We start from the raw sequence: 27,970 nt of genomic DNA on the forward strand, positions 1-27,970 counted from the left end.
AGCATATGTTTGAAATAAATACTGAAAAACAGAACATTTAGTGCACGTTTAGGACTTTTCTTCAGTGCATCCATCAAGAAAGAAATATATAGATTGACGTGTAGATGTGATACAGCTTCTTTGATCATGAAGCTGATTGTTACTGTTCAATTATCTGGTTTATCAGTGAAGTGTATGAACTACACTGCCGACTGACATCTAAACTCAGTGACGAACAGAGCAACGGCTGACTCATTCGAACGGGTCCAACGTGGGTTCGATGCACATCCGTAGGTTGCGTTATATACGTCTGGTGTATGAAATGTCTGTATCCTTACTGCGCAGCAGATTTGGTCAACTATGATAAAATAATCACAGTTCTCACCCGAGTCCAGGCACCATCTCACTCCCTCTTCTGAAACGTGTCCACATGTGGTGCCGCCTCCCAGCATTGGACACTAAGCGGTGTTACGATAGATGATTGATAGGTGCTCTCCTTTTCCTGGCTTTATTTCAAGCATTGGAGGGATAGTGGTAGTGCACTGGCTGAAACCTGATTGGACAAATGCTTTCCCTCATTGGCTGGCCAATTTCAAACCAGACCAACATTGTGGCTGGCTTTGAAACACTGCAATATCGGCTGCCTTATGTTTGAAACTCAACTCCACTTGCTTGTTGAAGCAGCTTTGACCATTAGAGGGACACTATCCTTCAGTGGTGTTGATGGACTATAACTCCCTACAGACAGAGACAGACGGCTGTATCAAAACCAAAGAAACACATTTCAAATGTATTTATTTTATCCGCAATCGGATAAAAAATATCAGATAATCATAAACTGCTGAGTAACGCAGCCGATAATCATAAAATGCTTCATTTAAACATAAATCGGTCAAAAAACAGAAGCAGAATCCATCCATACAGTCCTTATCACAAAAACCTCTTATTGCATTTTAATAGATTTTGTGAACGTGCAAAGATGCACTTGAGAACATCATGATCTTCATCTTTGGGTAGCAAACAGCTTCCGGTTTGACATCCAATTTCACAGAATTCATGCAGACAATTCAGACTAGCTTTGTAATTATTTTTAATAAATTGGCTACATTTAGCTTTGAATGTATTCTTGTGATGAATGAATTAAGTGTCACAGTTAGGACCGTGTCAGTAAAGTTGAAACCAAACAAAGTAAAAACGATTTAAACGATGAATCTTGAATCATTGCATCCAGTGTTCACTTCAGCAAACAATACGTTTAACCCCACATTTCACTTTAGGAAAAAAGAAAGACTCTAAACGACAAAATTATGTTAATACCTTCCATCAGATTGCAACAAATGCAAATACAGCCTGCAACAAATGATGAAAGGAAAAAAAACACTATTTGAACGCCCTGCATCATGCTCTATAGGAAGACTCCTCCTGTAGGAACTACAAACGCCACCCTAAACATAAATATCCTCACACATGCCAACCTGCGTTAATTAAAAATGGCTTCAATCAAGAGCCTCATGGAAAGATGACAACAGCCAAGCCATTTACCTACCCCTGCTCCACATAATGAGGACCCACAGGCTTTGACACACAAATATTCACACATACAGTACAGCACCCTATTCTCCCAGCATCCTCGCTAACAATTAGGGGGCAAAAAAATGAAAATTATGGATTAATAAGATTTAAAACAAACATTTTAGAGCAAGCCAAAAAATGCCCGAATTAACAACTGGAATGTTTTGAATGCAAGGGAAAAAGGTTCAGGCTTCATTAAATCATCTCAATCCCATTGTGTCTCCACGTGTGCTGGACTGCAACTTAAAATTGAAAATGTTTCCATAACATTCTTTTAACTTTTGTATTAAAAATTTAAAAAAAACAGCAAATTCGACACCCAATCTCACTACAGCCTAAAAAATTACCATAAATTTAAATCTAATTCTTCTGACACTGTGTCAACAAACTTGAATTTCATGAGATAAGATTTATGGCAGGGCTGCTTTCTACTGTATTAGATTGTACAAGATGATTTCTCTTTCTCAAATCCAGAGCATGCAGATCATTATCATGTACATCACGTCAAGTTAAAACAGACATACAGTATCATACCACAGCGTGCTGTTTTCCCCCACAACCACAATTATATAGACTAGAAACACTCTACAATTACACCTTGTTGTTAGTGTTGCTAAATGCAGCCTGTGGCTGTGGTTTGGATGATCAGTTCTTCGATGTGTCTTCAGTGCACTACACCTGGATTCTATGAATGTTTGCACCATCAGTCCTCCAAGGAACTACATTAATGCCAGATGAAAAGTATTTTTGTCAAATAGCACACTCTTACATCTACACCGCGGACAAAAGCCCTTTCCTCTCAAATGGCCTGACCTTCAGCCTAACTACAATGCCAGTTAAGATTTTAAACCATGGAAGAGAAAAAAAAAAGAAAAGAAAAGAAAGGTTCAAAGTGAAGCTGAATTGATCAGAGAATGCAAGTACAAAAGAAGTGTGTGAAAGTATGTCTGTGCAAGAGTGTACTCACTTGTCCAGAGCAGAACCTTGGGTTTGGTTGCTGGTGAGCCTCGAGAAGACGTTGCGGTCGTTCCTGGTCCTCAAAGGAGGGGAGGAGGGGGGAGTATAGCCGTCAGCGGGCCTGATAAGGAGGAAGGTGAAGGATAGGAAAGGATGAGAAGAGTTAAGAAGAATGAAAATTACACTACACAGGCAAAAAAAAAGATCTATCTGCCAACAAAATAGCTCAAATTGAGAATTACAGTGCATGTACCTGAACGCGCGGTCGTAAGATTTCCTCCTTGTTAGAGGGGAAGTGTCATAACCTCGAGACTGCCTGGGACTGACACACACACACACAGACACACACACACAAAAGCAAACTAAGCAAATCTTTAAGGGAGTGCACAGGAGGATGATACACAAATATGTCAACTTTGGGGAATCTATAAGCTACAACAACTGTAGGCATTTCTAGCAGACTAAAGCAACTGGCAGACTAATTTCTTTAAATAGCAAATCACACACAACCAGGCTTCATATTCCAGAGGACTAATAGAAATTTCATTGGCTTGTGCTTTTTTTCTCCCTGAAGCAGTTTTATAACCTAAAAAATGTTTGGCCTCTGGCAGGTTTTCAGTGGTTGGTAAGTTGGAAGTGTGCATTGGGGGAGAGACACAAAAAATCTTGACAACTTTATCAGGAAATAAAAATAAGTAAAAAGATGTTCCTTTTTTCTTGTTGATTTGTGATATTAGTTCATGGTTATGGAATTATCCTTATGTTTCTATCCCGCTTGATTGTTTACCTCAACAACACATCTTATGTTTAAATAGTTGCAAATGTTCCAGTTCAACTAGGACTAAGCAACATATCGATATTATATCGATATCGTGATATGAGACAGGATATCGTGTTAGATTTTGGATATCGTAATATTGTGATATGACCTAAGTGGTGTCTTTTCCTGGTTTTAAAGGCTGCATTATATTATATTATATTATGATGTACTTTTCTGAACTTACCAGACAGTTCTAGCTGTTCTATTATTTGCCTTTTCCCCACATAGTCATTATGTCCACATTACTGATTATTTATCTAAAACTTAAGTGTGAAGATACTTTGTTAAAGCACCAATTGTCAACCCGAGAATATCGCCGCAATATCGTTATCAGGGTATTTGGTCAAGAATATCGTGATCGGATTTTCCCCCTATCGCCCAGCCCAAGTTCAACCCTAAGTTCAACCAGCCCTAAGTTCAACCCATGTCAATTCAATGACTTAGCTCTTCATTTTGCTCACCGGCAGTTCAGCAGAACAACTGTTTACCTACATGGGGATTCAAGATGAGTTTCTCTAATTGAGGAGGACTCTAACCAACAGGCCACCCTGCTGGCCAACTGGGGGAAGTTGTACCCCAGGGGGCACTGCTGCAGTGGACAAGTCGTAGTTTGAAAGATTTGTAGAAAAGCTCAACTAATATGATAGAATAGAAGTAAGGGTTTGATTTAAAAATATATATCCACATAGTGAGTCAGCTGTAATAACTGAACACTATTTTAGTCTTAACAGTTATGAAAGTAATGAATAAACAGTTCCAATAGTTAAATGTAATGGATACATGATTAAAATAGTTATTGAAAAGTAATGTCACAATTGTGAAAAAGGAGTAATGGAGAAATGGTGGGTATATATAGCCAAAAGTAAGAGGTACTTGAACTTATTTGATAGGCTGTGGGGGTACAAAAAAAGTTGGGAACCACTGAAGTGGAGAGTGGAAATACAAATGCTCTACCATCCGACACACTGCAGTGATTGTTACTTGTGAGGTGTTATCATGCTTCAACATGGCTTAAATACAACAGCCAAGTCTCCTTCTTTCCGCAGGTAACACTTAAATCAAATGTATTGTCCTAGATCATCTCATCGGCCATTATATTCACTTACAAGGTGTGTCCCCTGACAGGTAGGCTGATGGTGCGGAAGGCCCGGTCCCTGTGGTAGGGATCTCGCAGGGCCGGGCTGAGCCCCAGACTCATTGTCCCTAGGCTCATGCCATCCTCCTGGATGTCTGTCAGCGAGGCCAGAGATTTGGTGATGTGCTGCTGCTTGCTGCCTGATGAGGAGTCCAGGATGGGACCCAGATACTCCGCAGACACCGCCTTCATCTGAGCTGACAGACGAGGCTCCATCTGGTTGATCATTTGCATAGACAGGGGAATGATATAAGAAAAGAAGTGGGATAGTGGGATATGAAAAACTGAGACATAAAATAAAGATGAGGATTGAATTTCAATAAAGGCACAAGAGGAAATTAAGACACCGCCCTAAAACACCATTCAGTTGGGTAAAGAGCAAAGAGAATATGATAATAGCAAAACAAACTTGAAAAGAGAAAGAAGCCAATGTGAGGTCAAAGAGAACAATAACATCAAAAACCCAATATAGACAACTAATTCACACAGTATTAACAAGATGACAGGAGGAGTTGGTGTAAAAACAGGGGTTCCTCTTCAGAACATCAAACCAACACTTTTGTTAGTAGAAGAAGTTTAAAGTGTTTGCGTATGCTGCCACCTCATGGTTACAAACAAAAATGGCAGCTGCTTTGAGAGAAACTGTGGCATGTGTGTTGACGGTTAAAAATAGAGTAAGGGTCTAAACACAATCACAATTTAAAAAAAAACACTAATTCCATCAACATGCAGTGCCATCATGACTCATAAAGGTCTGACAGAATTGGCTACTGCAAGTTGCAGCACTACCTGATGTTTTAAACACTGACACAGGGGAAAAAATAGAGCTATTCTGAGAAATAAAACATGGAGGCAATGTTGATATGTGGATTTAAAAAGAAGACGCTCTTGTTGTGTTAAGAAGAAGAATGTGAATTTAAATCTCTAATAGCCAAATAACAACTACAATATGCACTTCAACAACACAAATCAGCTGTACCTTTATTTTGAAATCATCTTGGCTGTTGGATTCTTTCATTTGAGATACGCTGCAGAAAGAGAGGAAACGAGGGTTAGAGAAATATACATGATACAAAAAGGAATGAGGAATGTACATAGTACAATGTTCATATTTTTCAGATAAAACTATGTCTGACCTTCTTTTTTGTACAATAAGACCAACTTTAGCACATAGTGAAAAATGGGTCAGAGTGAGAGGAGGATTTTGTGTGGCTGACTGCAGTCTCACCTGCTGTCAGACGCCTGGCTGAACTCAGAGGGCTCCTCGTCTGTGCTGGCGTAACCGTTTTCTGGACGCACACAAAACAAACCTTGTCAGTCGCCTGCACACTGTACATACACTGCCACACAAAACCTAATCCACTACCACATTTCATACTGTGCATTTTTTTGTTTGATATATTCAGATTAAGTCAAGGGAACATACAGAATAAAGTTGTACAGTGCACACTGCCACACAAACCCTAAGCATAAACTAAAAACACCACTCACCCTGCTGTACATTGTGGATGAGAGCGTGGAGCTCAGGGATGTATTCTGCTTTTTCTCGCAGGGCATCAAGGATTACGTGATTGTGAGATGAGCCAATCATATCTGTCTGTCTCAGCTGACCCTCCAGCAGTCGGACCTGAGCCTCCTTCTGAGCCACCAGTAGACTCTGTTTACACAGACCAGACAAAATCAAAAATAATAATGCAAACACAAATACACGTAATGTACTGTAGGAGTTTACTTTTAGACTACGTTTTAATCATACAACAGGAAATGAGAATATCTAATTAATAAAGTGTTTTGGCTTTCTGAAGGGTGATTTGATTTTTTTTGCACCAAGAAATACACCTGTGACAACATCTTGCAGTACAAAGAGACACCACTGGATGGAACCACAATCCATTGTTAAGTGCACCTGCACATCACTCACTGCAGAGCATTGCCTCAATATCAATCAAATCAAATATCAATACATACAAATAACATAATTAGATGTTTGCCAGTGACATGATATGATAACAGTAAAAAACTCATTTATTTTAAGGCATTTAAACACTTATAACACTTAATAAGTGTTTTTTTTGTTAAAGCCACATATTTTCTTTCACACCTTCAAGAGTGTGGATTTCAATAATTTCAACTACAAATGTTTCTAAGTCTGCAAGCCCACCTGCAAACCCACCTATGGAATTTTAAGTTTTCATAACCCCTTTATGATAACTCACTTTGTCTATGGAAGCCTTCAGGAAGTGATCCAGCAGGTTGCGTGCTTCAGCCAGAGAGCAGGAACTGATCACAACTGAGGTGTCCACTGAGTCCAGCTCATCCTGCAGGAAAACACAATCCTAGGCATTACTCCTCACACTTTTCACAGCTAGACTGCAAACGTGTGTGTGTGTGGTGTGTGTGTGTGTGTGTGTGTGTGTGTGAGTGTGTGCGTGTGCGTGTGCGTGTGCGTGTGCGTGTGCGTGTGTGTGTGTGTGTGTGTGTGTTACCTTGGTCTCTTCTATCTGTACAATGGTGGCCTGGCAGTCAGACAGGCTGTCATTGATGTAGTCTATGTTGGCGTTCAGCACCTCAATCTCCTCAGTAATTTCCTGAAGGAGGCGGTCTTCTGCTTCTGGTCCCTCTCCGTCTGCCATTAGTACCTCTCTCTTGTGTGAGAGTGATTCTTGATGGACTGTCAGCTCCTCTCGCTTCTGACTCATCAAAAACACAAATGCATACAGAGGAAAAAAAAGGTCAGACCTACAATTGTGCTCATAAGTTTACATGCCCATGCTTAAGTTGATTAAAAAGAGGAATAAAAAAATCATGTTTAAAATCCAACCTTTAAGGACACCAATTTTCTTTGTGAATGAATAACGTATTGTAAATAAATAAATGTTCTTCCTTAAAATACAGGGGGCATAAGTATCCATACCCCTATGTTAAATTCCCATAGAGGCAGGCAGATTTTTATTATTAAAGGCCAGTTATTTTATGGATCAGTATATTATGGATCCTGATAAAGTTCCCTTGGCTTTTGGAATTAAAATAGCCCCACATCATCATATACCCTTCACCATAAATAGAGATTGGCATGGGATACTTTCCATAAAATCCTCTCTCGATGCAAATCAAACCAGCTATTAGTCTAACTGAAATAAAACCATGCCAATCTCTATGTATGGTGAAAGGTGCACATCTCATGGTAGGGCTGCTCAATTATGGAAAAAAATCCTAATCACAATTAGATTGGTCCATTTTGAAATCGATTGATATTGATTATTTAACACAATTACTCATTGACTTTTGGAAAGTAGTTGCATTTATTGCACTTAAAAAACAGTGAAACAGTTAATCCTTGTGTTGTCTTCCCGTCAATGTTTTGGTTGGCTATTTTGACACTTGTGTTGCTTTTCCTGATGTTTTGGAAATGTTTTGACGTCTTAGTCACTTTTTTCAAGTTTTTTTGTCACTTTTTCTGAAGTTTTTGCTGATTTCTTTCCGCACTTTTATAGACCGTCTTTTATCATTTTCTTTTTCAAATGCTTTCAAATTGATTAAAACACCCAAATTAAATGAAATTAGTGAGCTGATCATTGAATTTACTTGTGAAGAGCGCTGTACGGAACCATCCACGTTATTTCTTTTGGCAGTTCGGGTTAAATAAACCAACATTTCTGGTATAGAAACTTTTTGAAAATGGGTTAAATTTGACAGAACACAAGGCGAAATAACAACTTGCAAAATGTAACGTGCAATATAATTGTTTTTGTTATTGTTATGTGCCAAAATCAAAATCATGATCAAAATTTGATTGATTGCACAGCCCTATCAATTGTTTGGGCGGCTGTGGCTCAGTGATAGAGCGGTTGCCTGCCAATCGGAAGGTTGGTGGTTCGATCCCCGCCCCTGCAGTCATTGTCGCATCGGAGTGTGAATGTGTCAAATGTATGAATGTTTATCTGATGAGCAGGCGGCAGCCCCGGCCACAGTGTATGAATGGTGAATGTATCCTGTAGATGTAAAAGCGCTTTGAGCAGTTGTTAAGATTGGAAAAGCGCTATATAAATACAGCACATTAACAAAACAATTTTCCACGTCTCAAGTGAAACAGGTCAAGGTCAAGTCCCTGTTGATGCCATTTTACTCTATAGATACCAAACCTAGTATAATCCCAGTAACAACAACGCCTCAAACGGCACGATTTAATCTAGAATAAAAATGTGAAGGTCATTCCTACCTTTATAAGGCGATCCATGTCAGCTTCCACATTAGCGATTGTCATTCTCTGCATGACAATGTCCATAACGCGACGCTCAAGCGCTTGCCACTTCTGACGTGCAGACTTGGAGAAGCTGCTGGCTCTGCCCGCCACTCCAACGCTTCCAACGCCCGCTGGCTTACGCTGCAACTTCTTCCGACTGCCGGGAAGGGACAAAGAGAGACTGATTTTTTTCCGCCACAACACTGACGTATCATCACCATTTCAGTTGATATGGTGAACCTTTTAGGAACAGTTTACTCATTTACACAACCAGCATTTACTGAAAAACATTCTCATACATTTGTCTTATTAGCTGCTAAATGCTCAACTATGTTTTCTAACCAGTAGCTACGTTTGGTGCTGAGCAGAACAGCTGCCTGCTAAAGCTGAAAACAACACTATTAGAGTAAACCAAAACAGTAAAACTACGTCCGGATGGCTAAACAACGAGGTAAAACTCACTATAAAGCTCTGTAAAGCTGAAAGGAGCTCCAGATTCGGGTGATAACTCTCTGTAGGTTCATCATTACAAGTGACCGTTTGGTCATTTAAAGAATTACCTACAAAGACAGCATTCACACATGTACATGTAAATGAGAGGTCATTGACTACATCAACCCAGCTTACCCAATGACCCTGGTTCCATCCATGCTCCCTTCACTCTCTGCCAGATATCCAAACACATTGTTTTTGTTGTTCCACTGTCTCACCAGCCCGCTCACAGTCCTCCCAGTCTCAGGTTCAGAGCTGCTTGCTGTAGTGCTGGCTGATAACTCAGCCCCAGAGTCTGTAACTGGGGGTGTCTGGTTCCAGCGGGCCACACGCCCTGCCACACGGTCTGACATGGGCTTGGCCAGGCGCCGCAGGGCGGTAACTTCCTGGGTCTTCCTGCGCAGCACCTGCTCCTGCTGCCGCTTCTGAGACTCCAGGGCTCGAATCTGGTACTGATGAACAGGAAAGACAGAAAGAGTACTCTCAACATGTCTGTTATATATTTTTCCTCTACATTTGTTATTTTGCTCTTCTAACGTTAATTAGATCCCTGAGTTGAATAAGACAGTCTACACACAGGAAAGTATTGATCATTTGAGGATTTTAAGACTCAAGACAAAACCATAAATAAAAGGATTACAAATGAGGCCCACGGTATGACAGTGTAAATGTTCCCATGCTCATAAGCCCTCTCCTGAATGAATGAACTCATTCAGGGTATGTATGTGCTAATCTTCGAAACACAACAATCTGTGTACAATATGTGCATGATCCATAAAGAAGTGTTTTAAAGTGCCAGGCTGACAAACAGAAGGAAAAACCTCATTGCAAGCCACTCATCAACGTGAGTCATTCTTTAAATACAGTTGTGTAATTAGAATTTGTAACATGTTGCCAACAGCTAAAACATAGATTAAACAAGCTCATATATGACGTTGCACATACTGTCTTAACTAGCACTCATTTTCCAATAATTCTATTTCTGCATGAGACATTGGAGGGAGCTGAAGCACATATGTTAATATGTGTTTCTGAACACTGTAGTATTGACTGTAGTTTGCAGTGTCGAATATATCTGTCATAAACACCGACACTGACCTCTTGGCGGCGCTGCTCCTTCTTGAGTTGGGCGATCTCACGGTTCCTCTTTGCCTCCACCATCCTCCTCCTCTGCTGCTCCTCCTTCATCTGTTTCATCAGTGTCACCTGGAAACAGCAGAGGTCAGGCTTCCTAATCTGCACTAGTATTTCTGCTCAAACAATGGCATTTATTCATGCTCCCACACCTCCCCCATCACTCGTTTTAGCTGAGCTTCATTGGCTCCCAGTGAAAATCTCCTGTCGACTTACTCTACTTACCGCCAGGGCACTTAGGTCTACAACCCAACAACTCCTTGTCATCCCCCGGACACGCCTTAAAACCAGAGGGTACCGAGCCTTTTCTGTAGTAGCCCCCAAACTCTGGAATTCCCTCCCACCCCATGTCAAATTCTGTAATACAATTGCCAGTTTTAAATCAAATATGAAGAAGCAGTTTTACTCTCTTGCTTTTAACTCCCCTTGATTTTCAACTTTTTCTTATGTTTTTGTATTTGCAAATCCATTGTTGTTTTATTCTATGTTACATTATTTGACTTTACCTTTGCCTAACTATATTCATGTAACCTTGCACACTTGATTATGTATCTTTAAGGCCAACTGATTCTGCCTTCAATGCTCTACCTGTAAAGCGCTTTGGGTCAACTGTTTGTTTAAATGTGCTATACCAATAAAATAACTTGACTTGACTCTTCTTCCTCTTACCTTGGCTTTCTTCATATCGTTGACCTCTGTCTGGAGTTTCTTCAGCTCCCGTTCGTACCTCCCTTGGTTTTTCAGGAGACGTGCGTGTTCTTTCTGTGCCACTTGCAGCTTCAGAAGGTCTCTATTCATCTCCTTAAGACGTTTCTCGTAGTCCTGCTTGATCCGGTTGGCCTTCTCCTCTGTATAGTTCTCCATAGACACTGTGTAGCCACATAATAAGGTTAATGATCTGTTGTCAGTAGCGCTGGGTATGGTTAAAAAATATTCAATACCATTACCGATACCAATATCGTGACTTCAATGCCAGTTCCTAAACAATAGTTTTTGCGATAACAATTTCATAAAACAAAAATAAATCACAACATTGCAGCACAAATCTATTGACTGTCTGAGCCCTGTGCAGAATGTAGAGTTTTACCTGCGTGTCTCTATGACGTGTAACGTTAATCACAAACATTATTCAATCTAGGTAGAAGCAGGCTGCATGCTTATTGGCTTACTGACACTGATGAGATGGACTAGGTACTGAAATGACGAGGCATTCGCGATACTTTAGAGGCAATTTGGTCAGTGCCCTAAAAGTATTGAATTTGGTACCCAGCCATAGTTGTCAGGATGCTTTACCTTAAACTACACCTTTTACTGATCAAAAACTCCCCAATCCAGGTGTAATTTACAAATCTCGTAATGCATGAACTCACTGAGGTTCTGCAGTACACGGTCTCTCTCCAGCTGAGTGTCTCGGATCTTGTTCTGCAGTAGAATGAGCTTTTCCTCGTACTGCAGTTTGAGCATCAGCAGCCTCCGTTGGCTGTTCTCCAGTTCGTCCATCAACTTCTGCTTAATCTCAATCTCGCAGGTCAGATCAGCCAGGTCTGCCTGGAAGTTGGCTGCATGTTGGAAGGTAGAGATCAGATTGAGTGCCAAGAAGATCTTAAATAGGAGTTTAAATAAAATAATAATGGAGGATAATTATATTAATAGCAGGAAATCAACAAAACGCACCAAATCGTAGTCTTAATTTATTGTCAGTTTTTTTATTGTGATTGGCATCAACCTAAACTTTTGGCATTGGTTAATTAACATGTTGCTTCTTTGTGCTTCTCTCAGAAACTGTCCATAAGAGTACACATTCAAATTCAGCTCTATTATATAAAATATATTTCATATATGTCTTCACGGTACACCATCTGACAAACTGATGTTTTGCAATCAAACACAAAATAGGGCAAGCCATGTTATCTGCTCTGTGAGGCTGTACTTAGGCACAACGATGCTTTGAGCCAAATGCTTACATTAGTATGCTTACATGTTCATAATAACAATGCTAACATGTTAACCATGTTCACCACCTTAGTCTAAACACAAGTTTACAGCTGAGTCAAATGGGATCGTGATACATTTTTCAAATATCTGGTCATAAACCATAAATTGAAATATACACCAGTAGATGGCGCAAGAGGATAAGTCGGAGGATCTTAAAGGTCATTATCAACTCATAAAAGGAATCATGGAAGGAATCATGAATGTCCATGCAAATGTTTGTGCCAATTCTTTCGATACTGAAGATGTTGAGATAAACTTTGACCAGCTGGCAGTGCTAGAGGAAAAGACAGGGGATCACCAAAGTCATTGGGATTCATCGCACAACAAATGTCCGTACAAAATGTCATAGCAATCCATTCCATAGTTGTTGAGATACTTACTGACCGACCTAAAGACAGACATTATAAGCTATGTTAACATGGCTAAATGCACACAAAAAAAGCAGCAGTTGTCAGAAACACACCTTTCTCATCGGAGTCTGAGTCTGAATCCACCAGGCTCTCGTCACTGTCAAACCCGTCCTCCTCCTCCCTGCCCTCCTCTTCATCCTCCCCTTCATCTTCTTCACAACCACTCTCCTCCTGCAGTGGAGACATGATATCCTACACACAGAAACACACAGATACATTAGACTTTGTTCAGTTTGTTTTTGTTTGTTGTCCGTATGAATGCCAACACGAGTACCATACCTCAGTGTAATTGTCGTCTGAATCGATCTCTCCATTCTGTCCGTTTTGACCACTCTGCCCGTTCTCTCCATTCTCGTGAGTGTGCAGCTTCACTCGTTTCTTCAGACCTTTCTCCAACTCTGGACTACAGGAGCAGAAAAGCCAGTTGGCATTGAGAAACAACATAAATTTTGAGTTATCAAATTATTTCCCTTTACTATTTTCAGTTGACAGTCTATCCAATTCATGTACAATGATATATATATATATATATATATATATATATATATATATTATATGAGTGTTTTTGTCCATTACCATGCATTGCAAACACTCTATATTGCATGTAAGTGAGATGTCACACACTCCTAACAACCATCATTAAGGCTTTGGGAGTGTTGCCAAGTAATATGATCACGGCAAAGTCAGACCTGTGAAGTCATTGGCAAAATCTTCTTCAGCTCATCCTGCCCTTTCAGCTCTTACCTCTTGATTGCCAATTATGTTTTCCCCTTTGCTCACTCTTTTACAACCGTCCCCCTTATCACCCATACCATCTCTAAATTCTCTTCTACCTCCATCTCGATCCCATTAAACCTCAATTAGCCTGTTAGGCTGTGTACTCTTCTCTCTCATGACCCACTGGCCAACTGAATAAGACCTTTTTGTGTCCAAGCCAGCGTTACTACTCAGCTTTGGCTGCATCCCAATTCTATTCAGAAGCAGGCCGTCCCAAAGCACTAATTGACTTGTGACGTGGCTCTTAAGCTAGAGGAGAGAAGCAATGAGGAGGGCATGAACAATGTTGTACTCATCATGCATCATTTATTGACAAGGGATCAGAAGAACGAATGAGAAATCAAATTTACATTACACTGAGATGTTCGGATGTATAAGGACAGAAGAGCTTCCTGGAACTCGGCGGACTTGACTCCTCCAGTGACTTTTGTCTGGATTTCTTTTATATTGTATAAAGTGTTCACGTTATCATGTGACTCACCTCATTCTCCTCTGCCTCCTCTCCTTCTTCTTCAGCCTCTCAATGTCCATCTTGGCCCGGCGCAACACGTCCGTCATCTCAGCTTCCATGGACAAGGGAGCAGGGGAGGAGCCAGGGGGGTGGCCGGGGGCGGGGCTGTGAGCAGAGGAAGGGAATGGGGAACGCAAGGAAAGTCGGGGCGCCTGCCGTCGCAAAGACTCGTTCATAGCCTCGCTCTCAAGAAGCTTGGTTCTGACAGAGGAGAACGAAAGAGGGAGAAAAAGACAACTCTTTACTTCATAATTTCTTTCTGCAGGGTTCTGAGAAGGGGAAAAAATGATTCTGAAATTAGAAACGAAATTCAAACTGACTTAACACAAGCTAATTAAAGCCACTGGGTCTATTCTTTCATTCACTTTTAAACTTTCAAAAGAAGAAATAACACATTCTTATCCTTGCAAAGTTCAGTAGCATACGGTAGCTTTTTTAGCTAACATTAGCAAATTGAAATATTGTCATTCACGGTTCACTGACCTTATGGCTCTTCGCTACTCTAATTAAACATTTTGCCATAATGTCATTTGTGGTCACATTGTCTGTTAATCTGCTAAAGGGGTCCAACTACATAACAAACAGAATAGCAGAGACCACCTCATGTAACTCCCTCTGTAAGCATATTTCCAAAAATGTCAAATCATTCCTGTAAGTGCTGTCCCACATTTAGGTTTGATTATTTCAGTTAGTGTGATGCTACAAGTGATGGCAGTAAATGAAGGCATCCCACAAGGTTTAGAGCTCTTACCTAAGTTCTTCAACCTCTCGGATGTAGTTCTGGATTAAAGCCCCGATCTCCTCATTGCCCTCACCTAGAAGTCAAAAGCAAAAGGAGGAACTCAGGTAAGCATTCAATGCAAAAAGGATGCATTAAAAATAAAAAAGCTTAAAGCAGTAAATTTAAGACAAACAGAGATTGTATGGTGTTTAAACATTAAGAGCAGTTATATATTTCCCTCACGTACTTGACTTGGTCAGCAGAGCGCTGACCTCATTGGCCAGCAGATGTGTTACACGGGTGTTGAGGTGGTCAATGGTCTCCTGCATGGCCTTTACCCTGAGGCGAAGTGTGTCGCTTTCTCTCTGCAACATTGCATTCTCCTGATACAGGTCGCTGAAGCCCTCTGAACCATCCTCACCAGCCACACGCTTCCCCTGCACAGAGGAGCAAAACAGTCAGCATGACCGTGACCCTGAACATCAGAAGAATTTTAGGGATAAAGACAATGCAACTAATCCATCCATCCAAACACTCCATTACTTCCAGACTCCAGTCACATCACATCCCTTATTACCACATAGAGGTCAGCTCGCAATCCCTGGGCATAGTTATGCGTTCACTTCCTAACACCTAGTAACCGTGGTGGCCCTAGACTGACAGCCCTGCTAAATGATTGCTTGTTTCTTGTGGCCCTGGAGGAGTGAAGTCCTTGCAGACTTTCTTTGAATCTTCTGCCTATTTCTTGTCATATTTTCTTGTATCATTATTCACTCTGTCCTCTAACTGCAAAATGGTCCATATTATGTAAACCATGATACGAGGAACATTTACACTGTAAGGAGCTATTCTGTACATTCAGCTACGGGATCAATATATGCATTACTTTGGAAAAGGCAGTAAAAGTATAAATGTATGCGTGTGTTCCAGTAAAGATCTTTGATTTGATATAATATTTAGCTGCAGCATCTGCTTTTCTTACTCATACTTCAATACCAACCTCACTTACTCCTATTAGTGTTGTCTTTTTTTCTTATTCTGCTCAGTTACTATTCTCAATTGAATTCATTATGTCAGCCCTCTCTTGCCGCCTCATTGCATCAGTTACACTGACAGCCATGTGTTGTCTTTTTTTCCTTTCTTTCAACCTGCCACATTTAACATCTTCAACATGCCCCCACTTCCCAGCCCCTTTTATCTCTTTTCTCTGAACACCTCTTTGTCTTTATTTTTTTCAAATCATTTTTTTTTAAATTTCTCTCCCCCACAATGTTTCCTTTTTCCTTATCACCACTCATCCCTAAATCTCTCACCGCCTTGTACTCCATCAGTTCCATCTGAAGCCGAGCTATCTCGGCACGCAGGGCGCTGATCTGCTGGCTGGTCTTGTCTTGGTTCACCACCACCTTGTTCTTGATGTTTCGGGCACGGTTGGCATACTTCAGTGTGTTTAGTGTTTCCATGAAGTCCCGGTCTGACGGACTGATGCAGGCGATCATCAATGTGCGACTGGAGAGGAAGGAAATGTGAAGGTTATTAGACAACTGTGCATACAGTATAACAAAGTTGAGAATTTCTTGTTGTTAGCATGAACATAACAGAAGCCATTTTGATAATCAGGCACAACATTAACAGCTTTACAGTATGCCTTGTGTGTCCCATTGAGGGCTTAAGGAAAACTTTGTGACCTCTGTCAATAACCAAACCAGAGCACTTTTTTACTTTGCATATGGCACAGAAAAGCTTAAAGTCCTCACTTTAGAGAAGCTGGAACCATCAAATTGGTGGCATTTTGTTTCAAAAACTTCAGAAAGGTGATCAACTATCAAAATAGAGGCAATTCATTTCATGTCAATCACTGCATGTGTGTGAGTGTAAATACCTGTTGCCTCCTAGTGAGTCCTGTAGTAGACGAGTGAGTTTGGAGTCTCTGTAAGGGACGTGTCCTCCCTTCTTAGCCTGGTCTCCTAAAGCGCTGATCACATTTCCCAGTGCAAGCTACATCCCCACACACACACACACACACACACACACACACACACACACACCACACACACACACACACACACCACACACCACACACACACACACACACACACACACACACACACACACACACCACACACACACACACACACACACACACACACACAAAGAAATGTATCACAAACTAGTGAACTACTGGTGTATGCTTTGTCATTGACATTGTTTTTGATCATACCACCAACAAACAACAAATTTTATATTTCTATCTCACCAGTCCACAGTTAATAGAGATTCCCTCACGGGCTCTCTCTCCTGTAGCTCCTGTGCGTTTCAGCCTCTCAGAGCCAGCTAGGTCCACAAAGTGGAACTTTGCCATCAGCGTCTCGAACTCCGGCTGAGCGATGGGGCTTGAGTCCACGCCGTTCAAATCCCCATTCTCCTCTCCTCCTCCTCCTCCTCCTCCACCTCCATTCTGCTAGCAGGGGTGGGCAAAAAATTGAAAAAATATTATTTCATCCCCTTTAAGGCTACTATGACTGTAATACTACATTAATTGTCTTTTTTTCTCAGTTTTTTCTGCCCTCCACTCCAAACCCCAAATCTCACCATTTGAGCCTGCGGGCACACTCTCATCTGACAGAGGTAGATGGTGAAGATGGCATGTGAGCGGGAGCTTGTGGCGTTCATCTGAGTGCTGGCTGTGGTGCGGGACAGAGCACCAAGCTTTAGGCACTGCAGCAGCTGCAATAAACACACAATATGGAGGACATTTAGTTAGGACTTTTTAGTTTGAACTGTGGAAGAGAAAACTATGATAAAAAAAACAAAAAGTAGGCTCAGTCAACAAAAAATATTGGTAATTGTTGACACCACGCTATTTTATTGGTTCACCGTCTATGATCACTTTGTGATTTCTGAGAAGAACAACATTTGCATCAGCGTATTTAATGAAGGTGAAAAACCACTAATTTTGATGATTTTAACCTTTCTTTAATATTTTTTTTCTACATCCCTACACACTCACAGTGCTGCCAACTAAAAAAATATTCTCTTGTTTTTGTCCTAACTCCTTTTTTCTTTCCACACTCCATCACCTCCACACTTCTATCTCCGCCCTCCCTCTGCTTTGACATTTTCTCTCTTACCATTCACAGGAGTGCCCATCTGTCTCTACTTGTCTCTCAGCTGTCCTGACCTCTCCTGAATTCAACCTTTCTTCTCTTCTCTTTCCGCTTCCATTTAACAATCCATGCACATCTTTCTTTCTACTCTGTCAGGTATTTGAGAAGAAACCAAATAATACCAAGTGCCTTGTCCCGGACAGCATTTACTGTAGCCCTCCCCCTAAATCACCACCTGACACCCCTGGTAACCTCTTTGTCACTAGCTCGTCACATTTCTAACAGACAGTCCTCCTGCCCTCTTCATCACCCATCACATCCTCCTTCTTCCACTCACTCCTTTTATCTGGCAACTTCTCAAGAAAGCAACCCTGAAACAGTCTGGTATTGCTCACACAAAATAGCCTCATGGGTTTAGCCAGTCTGGCTTAAAAGGCAGCATGTTAGCGGAAAGTCTTCCTTATCACCCTCGACCTATTTTTTTGTTTCCGACTACTGACCACCAGATGATTTATGCCAGAATTTTCATGGTACTGGGGATCTCTGACAGCTCCCATGCTCTGCCTCAACCAGTCAGCATTCATTGAAGTCTTCACAGTTAACCCTTTGCAATGCAAGACCACTCTATGGTGACAGGGAACTTATCAAAGCATGTATGATCTGAGATTTGCACTTCTTGAAAGTGTTGATGTCAAGCACTTAATCGTAAAATAAAACAAAAGCTTGTTTTATTTAATTTTTTTTAGCTTGTGCGTGAAATTTAAGACTCATTTTATTAAGAAAATCTAAAGACATTTAAAATTGCTATACTGAAACATAAACACATTATTAAATGTGCTTTTTTAAACAAAGGAAAAGAAATTGCTGAAATAAGTACTGTGTTAGGATAAGCATAAAAAATACAGCCCGAGCTATAGCAAAGCAGTAGCTTAAATTGAATGAAAAATAATGACCGATTTTTAAATAGTTTTATACATTTGTATGATCCTTAGCCCAAGAAACATTAGCAGAAGAATGACTACTTCAAATATATACATACAGTGTTAAAATATACTACATTTTGAACAAGACTGAAAAAAAAAAGGGACTGCAGATGATGCACATATAAAAACCAACAACAACACACAGAAACAAGCCCCACCTCCTCCTCTGACTGCACCAGTCTGGAAGTGACTCCAGTGGTGTAGATGCTGCCACTTGCGTCTTCATGGATCTTAATGTTGGACTTCCTGTTCCGACTCTCTGGATCTCTGGTACCGTCAAACAAATCGAGGACCTCTTCATTGTATAACTGTAATAAACAGAAGCCACAAACACTAGGGTGACCACCTGCTAATAAGCCCAAGGGGGGACAAGTGGTATGTTTCTGAGGGACAATGTGGGACACTGCCTGGCGCAGCGGTGCCCCCCCACGGGCAGACTCACTAATACTGGTTTACCCATTTCTAGCACCTTACATGGTATATTAATAATGCCCTATGCCCCTGAACATGTGTAACTGCTGATGTAAGCTCATGAATAGGCCAACCGATGTGTATTTTTTTCTAAATAAAGATTAATATTTTGAAATCTCATACAATTATAATATAATTGACAGATGCACTTCCTCTTACGATTTACTTTAGCTATTTAATTTTATTTTTCATTACAATTTATTCACTTTAAATACATTATAATATAAAATTATAGGACTAACAGGAATTGTAGTTGCTCAACAGGAACAGTTTAAACTAAAGAGTCCCGCCAGTCTTCCTTGTACCCACCTTCTCTTTTTAACTGATGGGGGGGGGGCTCAGACTGCTCAGACTCGGGCTCTTTCTCCAGTTTTTGAATTGGAAAGCCCATTCCTAAAAGTCCCTTCCCAGTGTCTGGTGTGCACGTGCCTGCGCTGTCATGACAACCAATCGGAGGGATTTTAACTATTTGTCTGATTTAAAGTCATATTCTGGACATTCAGGCTGATAGAGACGTTTAGAAGTCAGAGAGACTAAATCCGTTCAGATCACTGATCATCTCCAGTCTGTTGTTAATTAAAATCAGCATCAGATCTCATGTAGAACACTTTGAGATCTACAATTAAAACTAGAGACTGTGTACCAGCTGGTATGTGGGTCTGATTATATTTTATTAAATCGGAATCGCACCACAGTGTTAAAGTCCCTTCTTGTTCTGGAATCGGCTGGAAACTGTCCGACTTTACCGCAGCTTTTAGTGTCATTTGTGTTGATTGTGCGTGACACGGTCTCAATTTGCGGGACGCGTGAATTGGGCTTCAAACGCTGTGCGCGCACGCGCTACGCGGGACGGGTGGTCACCCTAACAAACACGTATGCATATTTATACTAATTATATATACCCTAAAACTCTGTTTTATCAGAAAATAACCATTAAACATAATGACTTAATGAGCAGCTATTCATATGCTTGTCATGTTCTCCCCGTTTCTCACAGCTGTTTCTTATTAACACACAGGTCAAAAGAATAACCTCTCAGAATCCAAAGAGGGCAAGGGCCACACAGGTCAGCTGTTCCCAGCTACTGACAAACACACACACACACTCATCTGTTTACCATCAACAGAGATAACCTTGTAAGCTGAGAATGGACCGACAGAAAAAAAAGAAAGAAATAAGAAAAACCTACAAAAATTCAAAGTAGTTTTGTATTTACATTATTATTACAGAAAGTAATCAAATCATGCACATTTACAAACACACATACAATTGTCCCCAAGAGACAAACCAAACATTTGCCTGACAGAAAGCTTTGGAGGAAATCATTTCTTGTCAAATTATCTCATTGCTCCGACACAAGGATCCCTGCCTCCCACCCATCCCTTGCTCTTATCTATCATCTACCCCTCAGTGATGAGGTATAATGTCGGAGGTAATGGACAACATTAATCAGGACCAACAAAGCACAAGCAGACATTCCTGCCCATCTGTCATTGGGTTGTCACTTCCTGTTTGTAGTAGAGGGGGTTGATCCTCTCGCCTCCCTGTTTTGTCCCATCTGGTTAGAGTTAATATGGAGTAATAGCCATCCCAGCACGTCACACAAGCAAATTTGTAAGCAAGAACATCAATACTGCCCTGTTAAAATGTGAGATTATGTGTGGATGTTCATGTGCACCCATCCACATCTACACACGTGTGTCACCTACCTCTAGGAACTGGGCGCTGACTTTAAATTCGGGTGGCTGGTTGCCGGCCTCCTGGGCGCGCACCCTCCTGTTCTGGATTCCTTCAAATAACTGGTGAACCGCCCGCGTGATGATGCCCTGCTCCTGCTGGCCCAGGCTCACATCAAAGCCTGTCCCCATGGTGTAGGTCTTCCCCGAACCCGTCTGAAACACATTTCATTAACCACAATGAAATTCCATTTCCTGTGTGCTCCAAACATCACACATCCTACATCTATGTACAGAAACTAGTTTTTACATGCATGTATTGACAGGTAATTAAACTTGAATTAACTGTGTGTTGAGGTGTGTATGTGTGTTTATTCAACCAACCCATTTAAGAGTTATTTTGGGTAACAGAGCCTATACATACACAGCAAAATTGCGATGTCATAATCAATTTTCCATTAAGGACTAGACACATAGATAGCCACCCCCTAAAGGATTGCTGAACTTCCCTGTAGAGACATTTCAGAATAAAAGTTCACAATAAAATGTAAAACAGTAACTATAACAACACAATATATTTTACATGATATATTATATAATGTATAATATTCAATATTAGAGTTGGGAACATTAGTAAATTGTAAGATTGTGACAGACAGCGTAAGATTTATAAACCCTGAGTCACCACCCACTACAAAGTGTTTCAATAAGCTATATTTATTTTGCAGTTCCAAACGTAATATAAACTAATAATTTCATCAGAAATCAAGAAAACATATATAGTTGTTTTTCCAAGAAAGCCATAGAACTCTGGATTAAAGGTCTATTGGGACTAGGCCTGCATGATTCAGGGAAAAATATGAATCAAGATTTTTTTTAGCTTTGAAATGATATCGTGTTTTGCACACATGAACCATGACAAAAAAACAAATTGGCACTACCAAACGTAAGATTTTATTTTTGGCACCAATAGCACATTGCGCATCACCACAAGCCTCTAAACATATAGGCTTTAGTGCAGAGAAGGGAGAGCATTGTAGTGCTTGAGAGTACTTTAAAACCTATTGTACACAGTCTATGTTAAGAAAAACACAGAAGAAAGTAGTAGCGTTTGTGATGCAGTCGGCTTGTAAATTTAAATGAGAACCAAAGTCATAAAAAAAAAAAATCGTGAACAGGGTGAATTGAGATTGCAATTTTATAACGATTAATCGTGCAGGTCTAATTGGGACTATCTTGACTTTGTGTTTAAGATGTGGTGGTCTATCATTTAAATTCCTAATATCAAAATCTAAGCGTGGGTGACATACCTGACCATAAGCGAACACTGTGGCGTTGTAGCCCTCGAAGCAGCCCTCGATGAGCTTGTATACACAGGTCTGGTAGATGTGCTGCTGCTCCGAGTCGATGTCAAACACAAAGTCATAGGTGAAGGCCTTGTCTTTACCCAGGAGGACCTGTGGATCTCCAGGTGTGACAAGCGTGCACACATGGCAGCCCTCTATCTTCTCCTTGGCCATCTGAGGGCGAATCCTGAGAAAAGAGAAGAAAAGGAAAGAGACAACCAGTGAATGGATAAAAAGATGCCATCATCATTGGTGTCACTGATGAAATGTTTTCATGGTTTTATAGATCAAGTAGATAAAGTATAACAATCTCATCCACACGCTAGACAGACTCTGCTTTGACCTTATGATCATTTCAAGTAGAAACATTTCATTTCATTTCATTTCATATATTTATTTTACAGGAAAGTTAGAAAAAGTAACATTACATTACAATATAAAAATGGGCCTGACTCAGTTTAAAAACTGGTTTTCACGACTCAGAATTTGGATACAATGCAGGAAAAAATTTGGCTTACATACTATATCAAGAAATGCCCCTTTGTGCTCAAACCACATGTTCCCACCTTCAATGGATGATTTAGCTTTTAAGATTTGGAGTAATAATGGATTACGAACTTTTAAAGATCTGGTTATTGATGGAGTATTTGCTTCATTCTTATAGTTGAGTGAACAGTTTAATATACCTCGGACGCATTTTTTCCGTTATTTGCAAATACGCCACTTTACAGTCATTAGATACAGTACTTTTCCTAACTTACCAGAGAAAACAATTTTGGATAGTATTTTGGATATTAATATTTACAAGAAAGGGGTGATTAAAGAAATTTACAGTTTATTACTGGATTTACAATCTCCATCTCTCTCCATTATAAAATCACACTGGGAAAAAGATTTTGCAATGAACATCTCAGCTGATTTTTGGGACTGTATGTTGCATTGGGTACACTCGTCCTCTATCTGTGCCAGGCATGGGCTTCTACAATTCAAGGTTCTTCACCATTTACATATTTCCAAAGAAAAATTAGCTAAGTTTTATCCAGATAGTGATCCAATGTGTAATCGCTGCAAAGTAGAAATTGGCTCACTTATTCATACTTTTTGGACATGCCCTACTCTGAACAACTATTGGACGGCTATATTTAAGACACTTTCTGAGGCATATAAAATCAAACTTGCTCCCTCGGCTTTGATTGCACTCTTTGGGGTGATACCTCCAGGCATTTCTATTGTTAAACGCTATTCAAATGCTGCTGCTTTTGCCTCTTTACTCGCGCGACGTTTAATACTTGTGACTTGGAAAAAAGAACCTCCGCCTACTCATGATCAGTGGATTGCTGACCTTATGAGGTTTCTATACATGGAAAAAATGAGAAGTACACTAATTGGCTCATTGACTAAATTTAACAAATCTTGGCAGCCATTCTTGAAATATATGGAAACTTTCAAAATGAGCACCATGCCATGGTTAGGTACGCCGGCCATGACTCTAATGTAATTATGTAACTGCCGTTACAGGGTATGTACAGCAATCCTTTAGTTAAATTTACTACTTTTTAATACCTTTTTTACTACCTTCAGAATTTTTTTTAAAACCATCACGACAATGAATTGCAAGTGTTAATCAGCGACCTTTCTATTATTTACACAGATTTGACATTTATAACATACAGAAATGAATAGATTTAGAGACAACATAACATTAACAACATCTTGCACATATTTATTTCACTTAGTAAATAAAGTAAAACAAACTACATAAATGTGCAATGAAGAGATGGATAGTTAAGAACTGAGATCCAAAGTAGGGAGGGTCTGGGGGTATGCCCCCCAGTTTTTTTGTTTTTTAAATTAACCATTAATGGCACTTTCTGGAGAGTTTTGTGCAAAAAAATGAGAAATTAAGTCTTGCATAATATGTGCAAAACTGTAGGGTTAAGAGCCTTTGCATTGTTGTAGTATCAAACAGGTTTTAGGGCATTCAGCATTTACATTATTAACTTTTCATGATATAAGAACTGGCCCAGAAAATGTGCCAAACATAATGAACCACATGAAGAGACAGTATATATGTCAGCAACAGCTGAGAAGATTTGGGTCTAGGGTGAACAGGTCCAGGGTCCCTGGACCAGGGACCCAAAGTTAAATTAATGTTGAGGGATCAACTAAGACCACTGAAATTCTAAAGAATGAGAACCACTGAGTAACATAATTTCTAATCCTTTAGCCTTTGTGCCAAGGCTCAGTAATGTTTGGCCCTCATCCTCTGTGCAGCACTTACTGTATTTACTTTTTGGGGAAAATAAATACTTTTTGTTCATTTTATGAAACATTGAATGAATTATTTACAGTTACATTTAGATATTTAGAGATCATCAGATTTTTGCTCATGTTTACAACTTTGTGCACATTCAAAATATAACTCCTCCCATCTCTGTTGTCCGAGATTTGGAGAGTTGTAATATAGTCTGCTGTGCATGTCATTGCTCCGTTCATATGGTGGATCTCACTCAGACCGTCTGACAGACACAGAGGCCCATTTGACAAACAAGTTACGAGGAGGCTGTACGCTGCTCATTATCGGAGGTCTACGCACGGATGCAACGCGGCACTGCCCCCCCACAGCAGAGCGGGTCCACCAGCCGCGCTGCTCACCTCTATTTTTACAGAGAGAGAGGACACGAAGCAACGGACGGGTCTGTGATACTCAGAGCTCATACCTGAAGCCGGGAAATGCCCGGCTCCAGGTAAAAAAAATTCTCAGTTTGCGACAATTTGAAATTCCGCAGACATGGAGCGCTCTTGACCCCCCCCCCCCCCCCCACAGTCTCTGAAAGCACATCTAGGCGATCATAAGTGGCCAACAGTAGATCTATAGATAAACTCATCTTTAAGAAATTTGACCGACAGCGTGAGAAATCGGGGGGGTGGCGTGTGAAACCAGTCAAATGCGTGTGTCTCACGGCCAATGCGTGAGAGTTGGTAGCCCTGGAGTCGGGAAGCATTTCTTTAAACAGCTCTGAAATTCCTTTATTTGAGTTAAATGAGTGGTGTTTAACTGCAGTGTTCAGACACCACAGAGCCTCCACGCGCAGTGTTGGTGTGGCGCCCATGGCCACCCTACTACAGGCCTGAGCCAGTCCTAAACTCGGGGTTGTTCACCCACTATCAAAAACTTGCATTTGCCCATTAAAAGACGACGATGGTTGTCCAGTCGTGTAATATATGGCTTGAAGCAAATCTAAAATAAACGTAGCCAGCCACTTCTGCTGAGCGCGCAGTGTTCTGAGATGATGTCGAACGACCACTGAATATGACGTCAGCATCAAACATAGACGGAGACCAAAGATCGATTATGTGCCCAGACACGCCAAAGCCCATATTTAAACGGACTAACGCAAACGCAGGATAGAATTTCAATCAGAATAGGACACCTGATAGTCTGAAAAAAATAACACCTAATTTAAAAAAAATAATACCTCTGAGACTAAATTTAACACTTTTAATGGCCTTAAATTTGACAATTTTGATTTATCACTTTTTAATACTTTTTAAAACCCCGCGGACACCCTGCGTTACTCTAGTTATATCATTTTTTTTTGTATGTAGTGCGTTTTGTCTATCTATATAGTTATTGTTTTGCTTATTGGGGTTCTGATAAAATGTACAGCCAAGAATACATATTGTATTTATCAATGTCATATGGTGTGAAAAATCATAAATAACATTTTGTAAAAAAAAAAAAAAAAACTAGTTTTCAGCAGATTCCTGTTCTGCAGAAACATAAAACATGGGTACAGCACGTCAAGACAGACATTAATACAAGACATCAATATGGAAAGAGGGATAATGAAAAAAATCCACATTTATGCCAAAAAGATTAATAATTTATTTAAGAAATATGACCTTAGAAACACCATATGCTTTATTATAGTAGATGTTTAATCAAAGACCCCTCTGGAAAGATTAATTTTGTATTTAGTTTTTTGCTGTTTCTAGGATAATGAACTTAAGGACATTTTGAAACTTTTATTTCACCATGGAACTAAGTTGCTATTGGAATCCATTGAAATTGTTGTGAATCAAAGCTTACTACACGTTTTGTAATTTACACTACTTTCGTTGAAGTATTCCTTGGTTGTCCCTGTTCTCACAAGACCTAGGTCTGCAAACCTCACTGCTAAACCACAGAATAATACAATTTTATTAAAAGTGTTCAATTTAGCATTATACTCCTATAACACTGTCAGACTCCCGATGGACAGTAAAAAATAAATAAAAACAATATTAATCGATGCAGCAGGACCAGAGATATAGTATTTTATATTCCTTACATTGTCAAAATCTTACGCCTTCATTCCACGCCCACTATTCAATGATTCACTGTACAGATTTGTGTTTTGTTAGTAGCCGCAAAAATAGCCTCAAGTCGCTAGCCTCAGGCACAAATGTGGAGCAGACTACAGAGGTCACTTCTCATACTTAGTCTTCAGGCCTGAGCGACACTGATTCAAGTGAAATTACTTGAGGAAAAGTATCCAACTTTGTGCATCTCCTTCTTGAGCCGCAAGAGTGTATATACAAGTTTGTTCACATGTGCCGTAGTACTTTGCAACACCTCTAAACAGACTATGTAAAACATATTTTACATGATACTAATTTTATAGGAACCCTATAATAATCCAAAAAAATGTATTACAAAAACTCATGTTCACCCTTTCATATCAAAGTCGAGCAGAGTCAGACATGTGGCAAACCTTGGTCAGACACAGGGTCATAAAGCCCAGTCATATAACGTGTTTAGCCATTCAAACAAACACATCAAACACAGCTTTACCCAAAAGGGGCATTAAAATGAACTATCAACTTGGTTAACTGGTAGAGGAAAGTGGATGGGTGACACACAAAAGACAAACAATACATTCACACAACTTTATAGAGGGGAACTAAACAGCCCTGACTACAAAGCTCATACATAAACAACAGCACTTTTGTTTGTGCTGTTGATTTAGAACATCAGAAAATGTGTAGGAAATAAATAATGAGGCATAAAAAGGACAGTTCTGAGAGAAACTAGTGAAAGTAAGATGTAGCAGACTTGGCTGATTTCAGTCATCATCAGCTGTTAATCCTGCTGCTCAGGACTCATTGTTCTGCTGTGCTTCCCATCCTGACAGCGAGTTCATTGCAGTTAATTGCCTTCACCTGACATAATAATTGTAAAATAATCCCTGATTAGATGAGTCTAAAGGAAAGCAGTTACGCACCTGAACATATTTGAACTCCGGGAATGAGGGCTGAGTATTTAAGTTTAGGATCAGTTGAACTTGTTTGCCAGCATTAGAGGAGATGTAGAACACTTTTTTCCTTGATTGTGTCACAGTGCTGATTAATTGTGAGAACACATTGATGGGAAAACTGAGGGTACGATGTTGTTCTCACATATCGCAAGGTTCATAAAACAGAAAATCTGTAACTCAGGCTTTCAGAGGGTCAATGTGGACATAATGGGGATGTAATCACTTTAAACTAAAAAAAAAAAAAATAGTTAGCGGTACTCTACACATGCTAACCCCCCAACCCTTCAATAAAAAAAAACTTCAATCTTTTCAGGAGATGCAAATCAACTCACACTCACACA

General features: G+C 40.1%; 1 protein-coding gene across 6 annotated transcripts in view; it reads right to left on the reverse strand.

The window, feature by feature from the left end:
• kif21b (kinesin family member 21B) overlaps positions 1-27,970 on the reverse strand; it is a 75,911-nt gene that overhangs the window by 22,520 nt on the left and 25,421 nt on the right. For 3 of the 6 annotated variants that reach the window (XM_032512539.1, XM_032512542.1, XM_032512541.1), the window contains exons 2-26: positions 22,294-22,516; positions 21,017-21,199; positions 18,995-19,144; positions 17,339-17,473; positions 17,004-17,207; positions 16,629-16,744; positions 16,060-16,255; positions 14,994-15,183; positions 14,777-14,840; positions 13,996-14,226; positions 13,017-13,140; positions 12,791-12,929; positions 11,703-11,891; positions 11,002-11,201; positions 10,297-10,404; positions 9,336-9,650; positions 8,683-8,868; positions 6,950-7,153; positions 6,680-6,781; positions 5,955-6,120; positions 5,692-5,752; positions 5,443-5,491; positions 4,435-4,679; positions 2,762-2,830; positions 2,519-2,629 (exon numbers count right to left, since the gene is read on the reverse strand). In XM_032512539.1, the coding sequence (XP_032368430.1) occupies positions 2,519-2,629; positions 2,762-2,830; positions 4,435-4,679; positions 5,443-5,491; positions 5,692-5,752; positions 5,955-6,120; positions 6,680-6,781; positions 6,950-7,153; positions 8,683-8,868; positions 9,336-9,650; positions 10,297-10,404; positions 11,002-11,201; positions 11,703-11,891; positions 12,791-12,929; positions 13,017-13,140; positions 13,996-14,226; positions 14,777-14,840; positions 14,994-15,183; positions 16,060-16,255; positions 16,629-16,744; positions 17,004-17,207; positions 17,339-17,473; positions 18,995-19,144; positions 21,017-21,199; positions 22,294-22,516 (3,960 nt within the window). Of the gene's footprint in view, positions 1-2,518; positions 2,630-2,761; positions 2,831-4,434; positions 4,680-5,442; positions 5,492-5,691; positions 5,753-5,954; positions 6,121-6,679; positions 6,782-6,949; positions 7,154-8,682; positions 8,869-9,333; positions 9,651-10,296; positions 10,405-11,001; positions 11,202-11,702; positions 11,892-12,790; positions 12,930-13,016; positions 13,141-13,995; positions 14,227-14,776; positions 14,841-14,993; positions 15,184-16,059; positions 16,256-16,628; positions 16,745-17,003; positions 17,208-17,338; positions 17,474-18,994; positions 19,145-21,016; positions 21,200-22,293; positions 22,517-27,970 lie in introns of all 6 variants that reach the window. The other 3 variants (XM_032512540.1, XM_032512538.1, XM_032512537.1) reach the window with 2 other exon arrangements.

Source organism: Etheostoma spectabile, chromosome 4 (assembly GCF_008692095.1).
Source record: "Etheostoma spectabile isolate EspeVRDwgs_2016 chromosome 4, UIUC_Espe_1.0, whole genome shotgun sequence".
NCBI classification, from domain to species: Eukaryota; Metazoa; Chordata; class Actinopteri; order Perciformes; family Percidae; genus Etheostoma; species Etheostoma spectabile.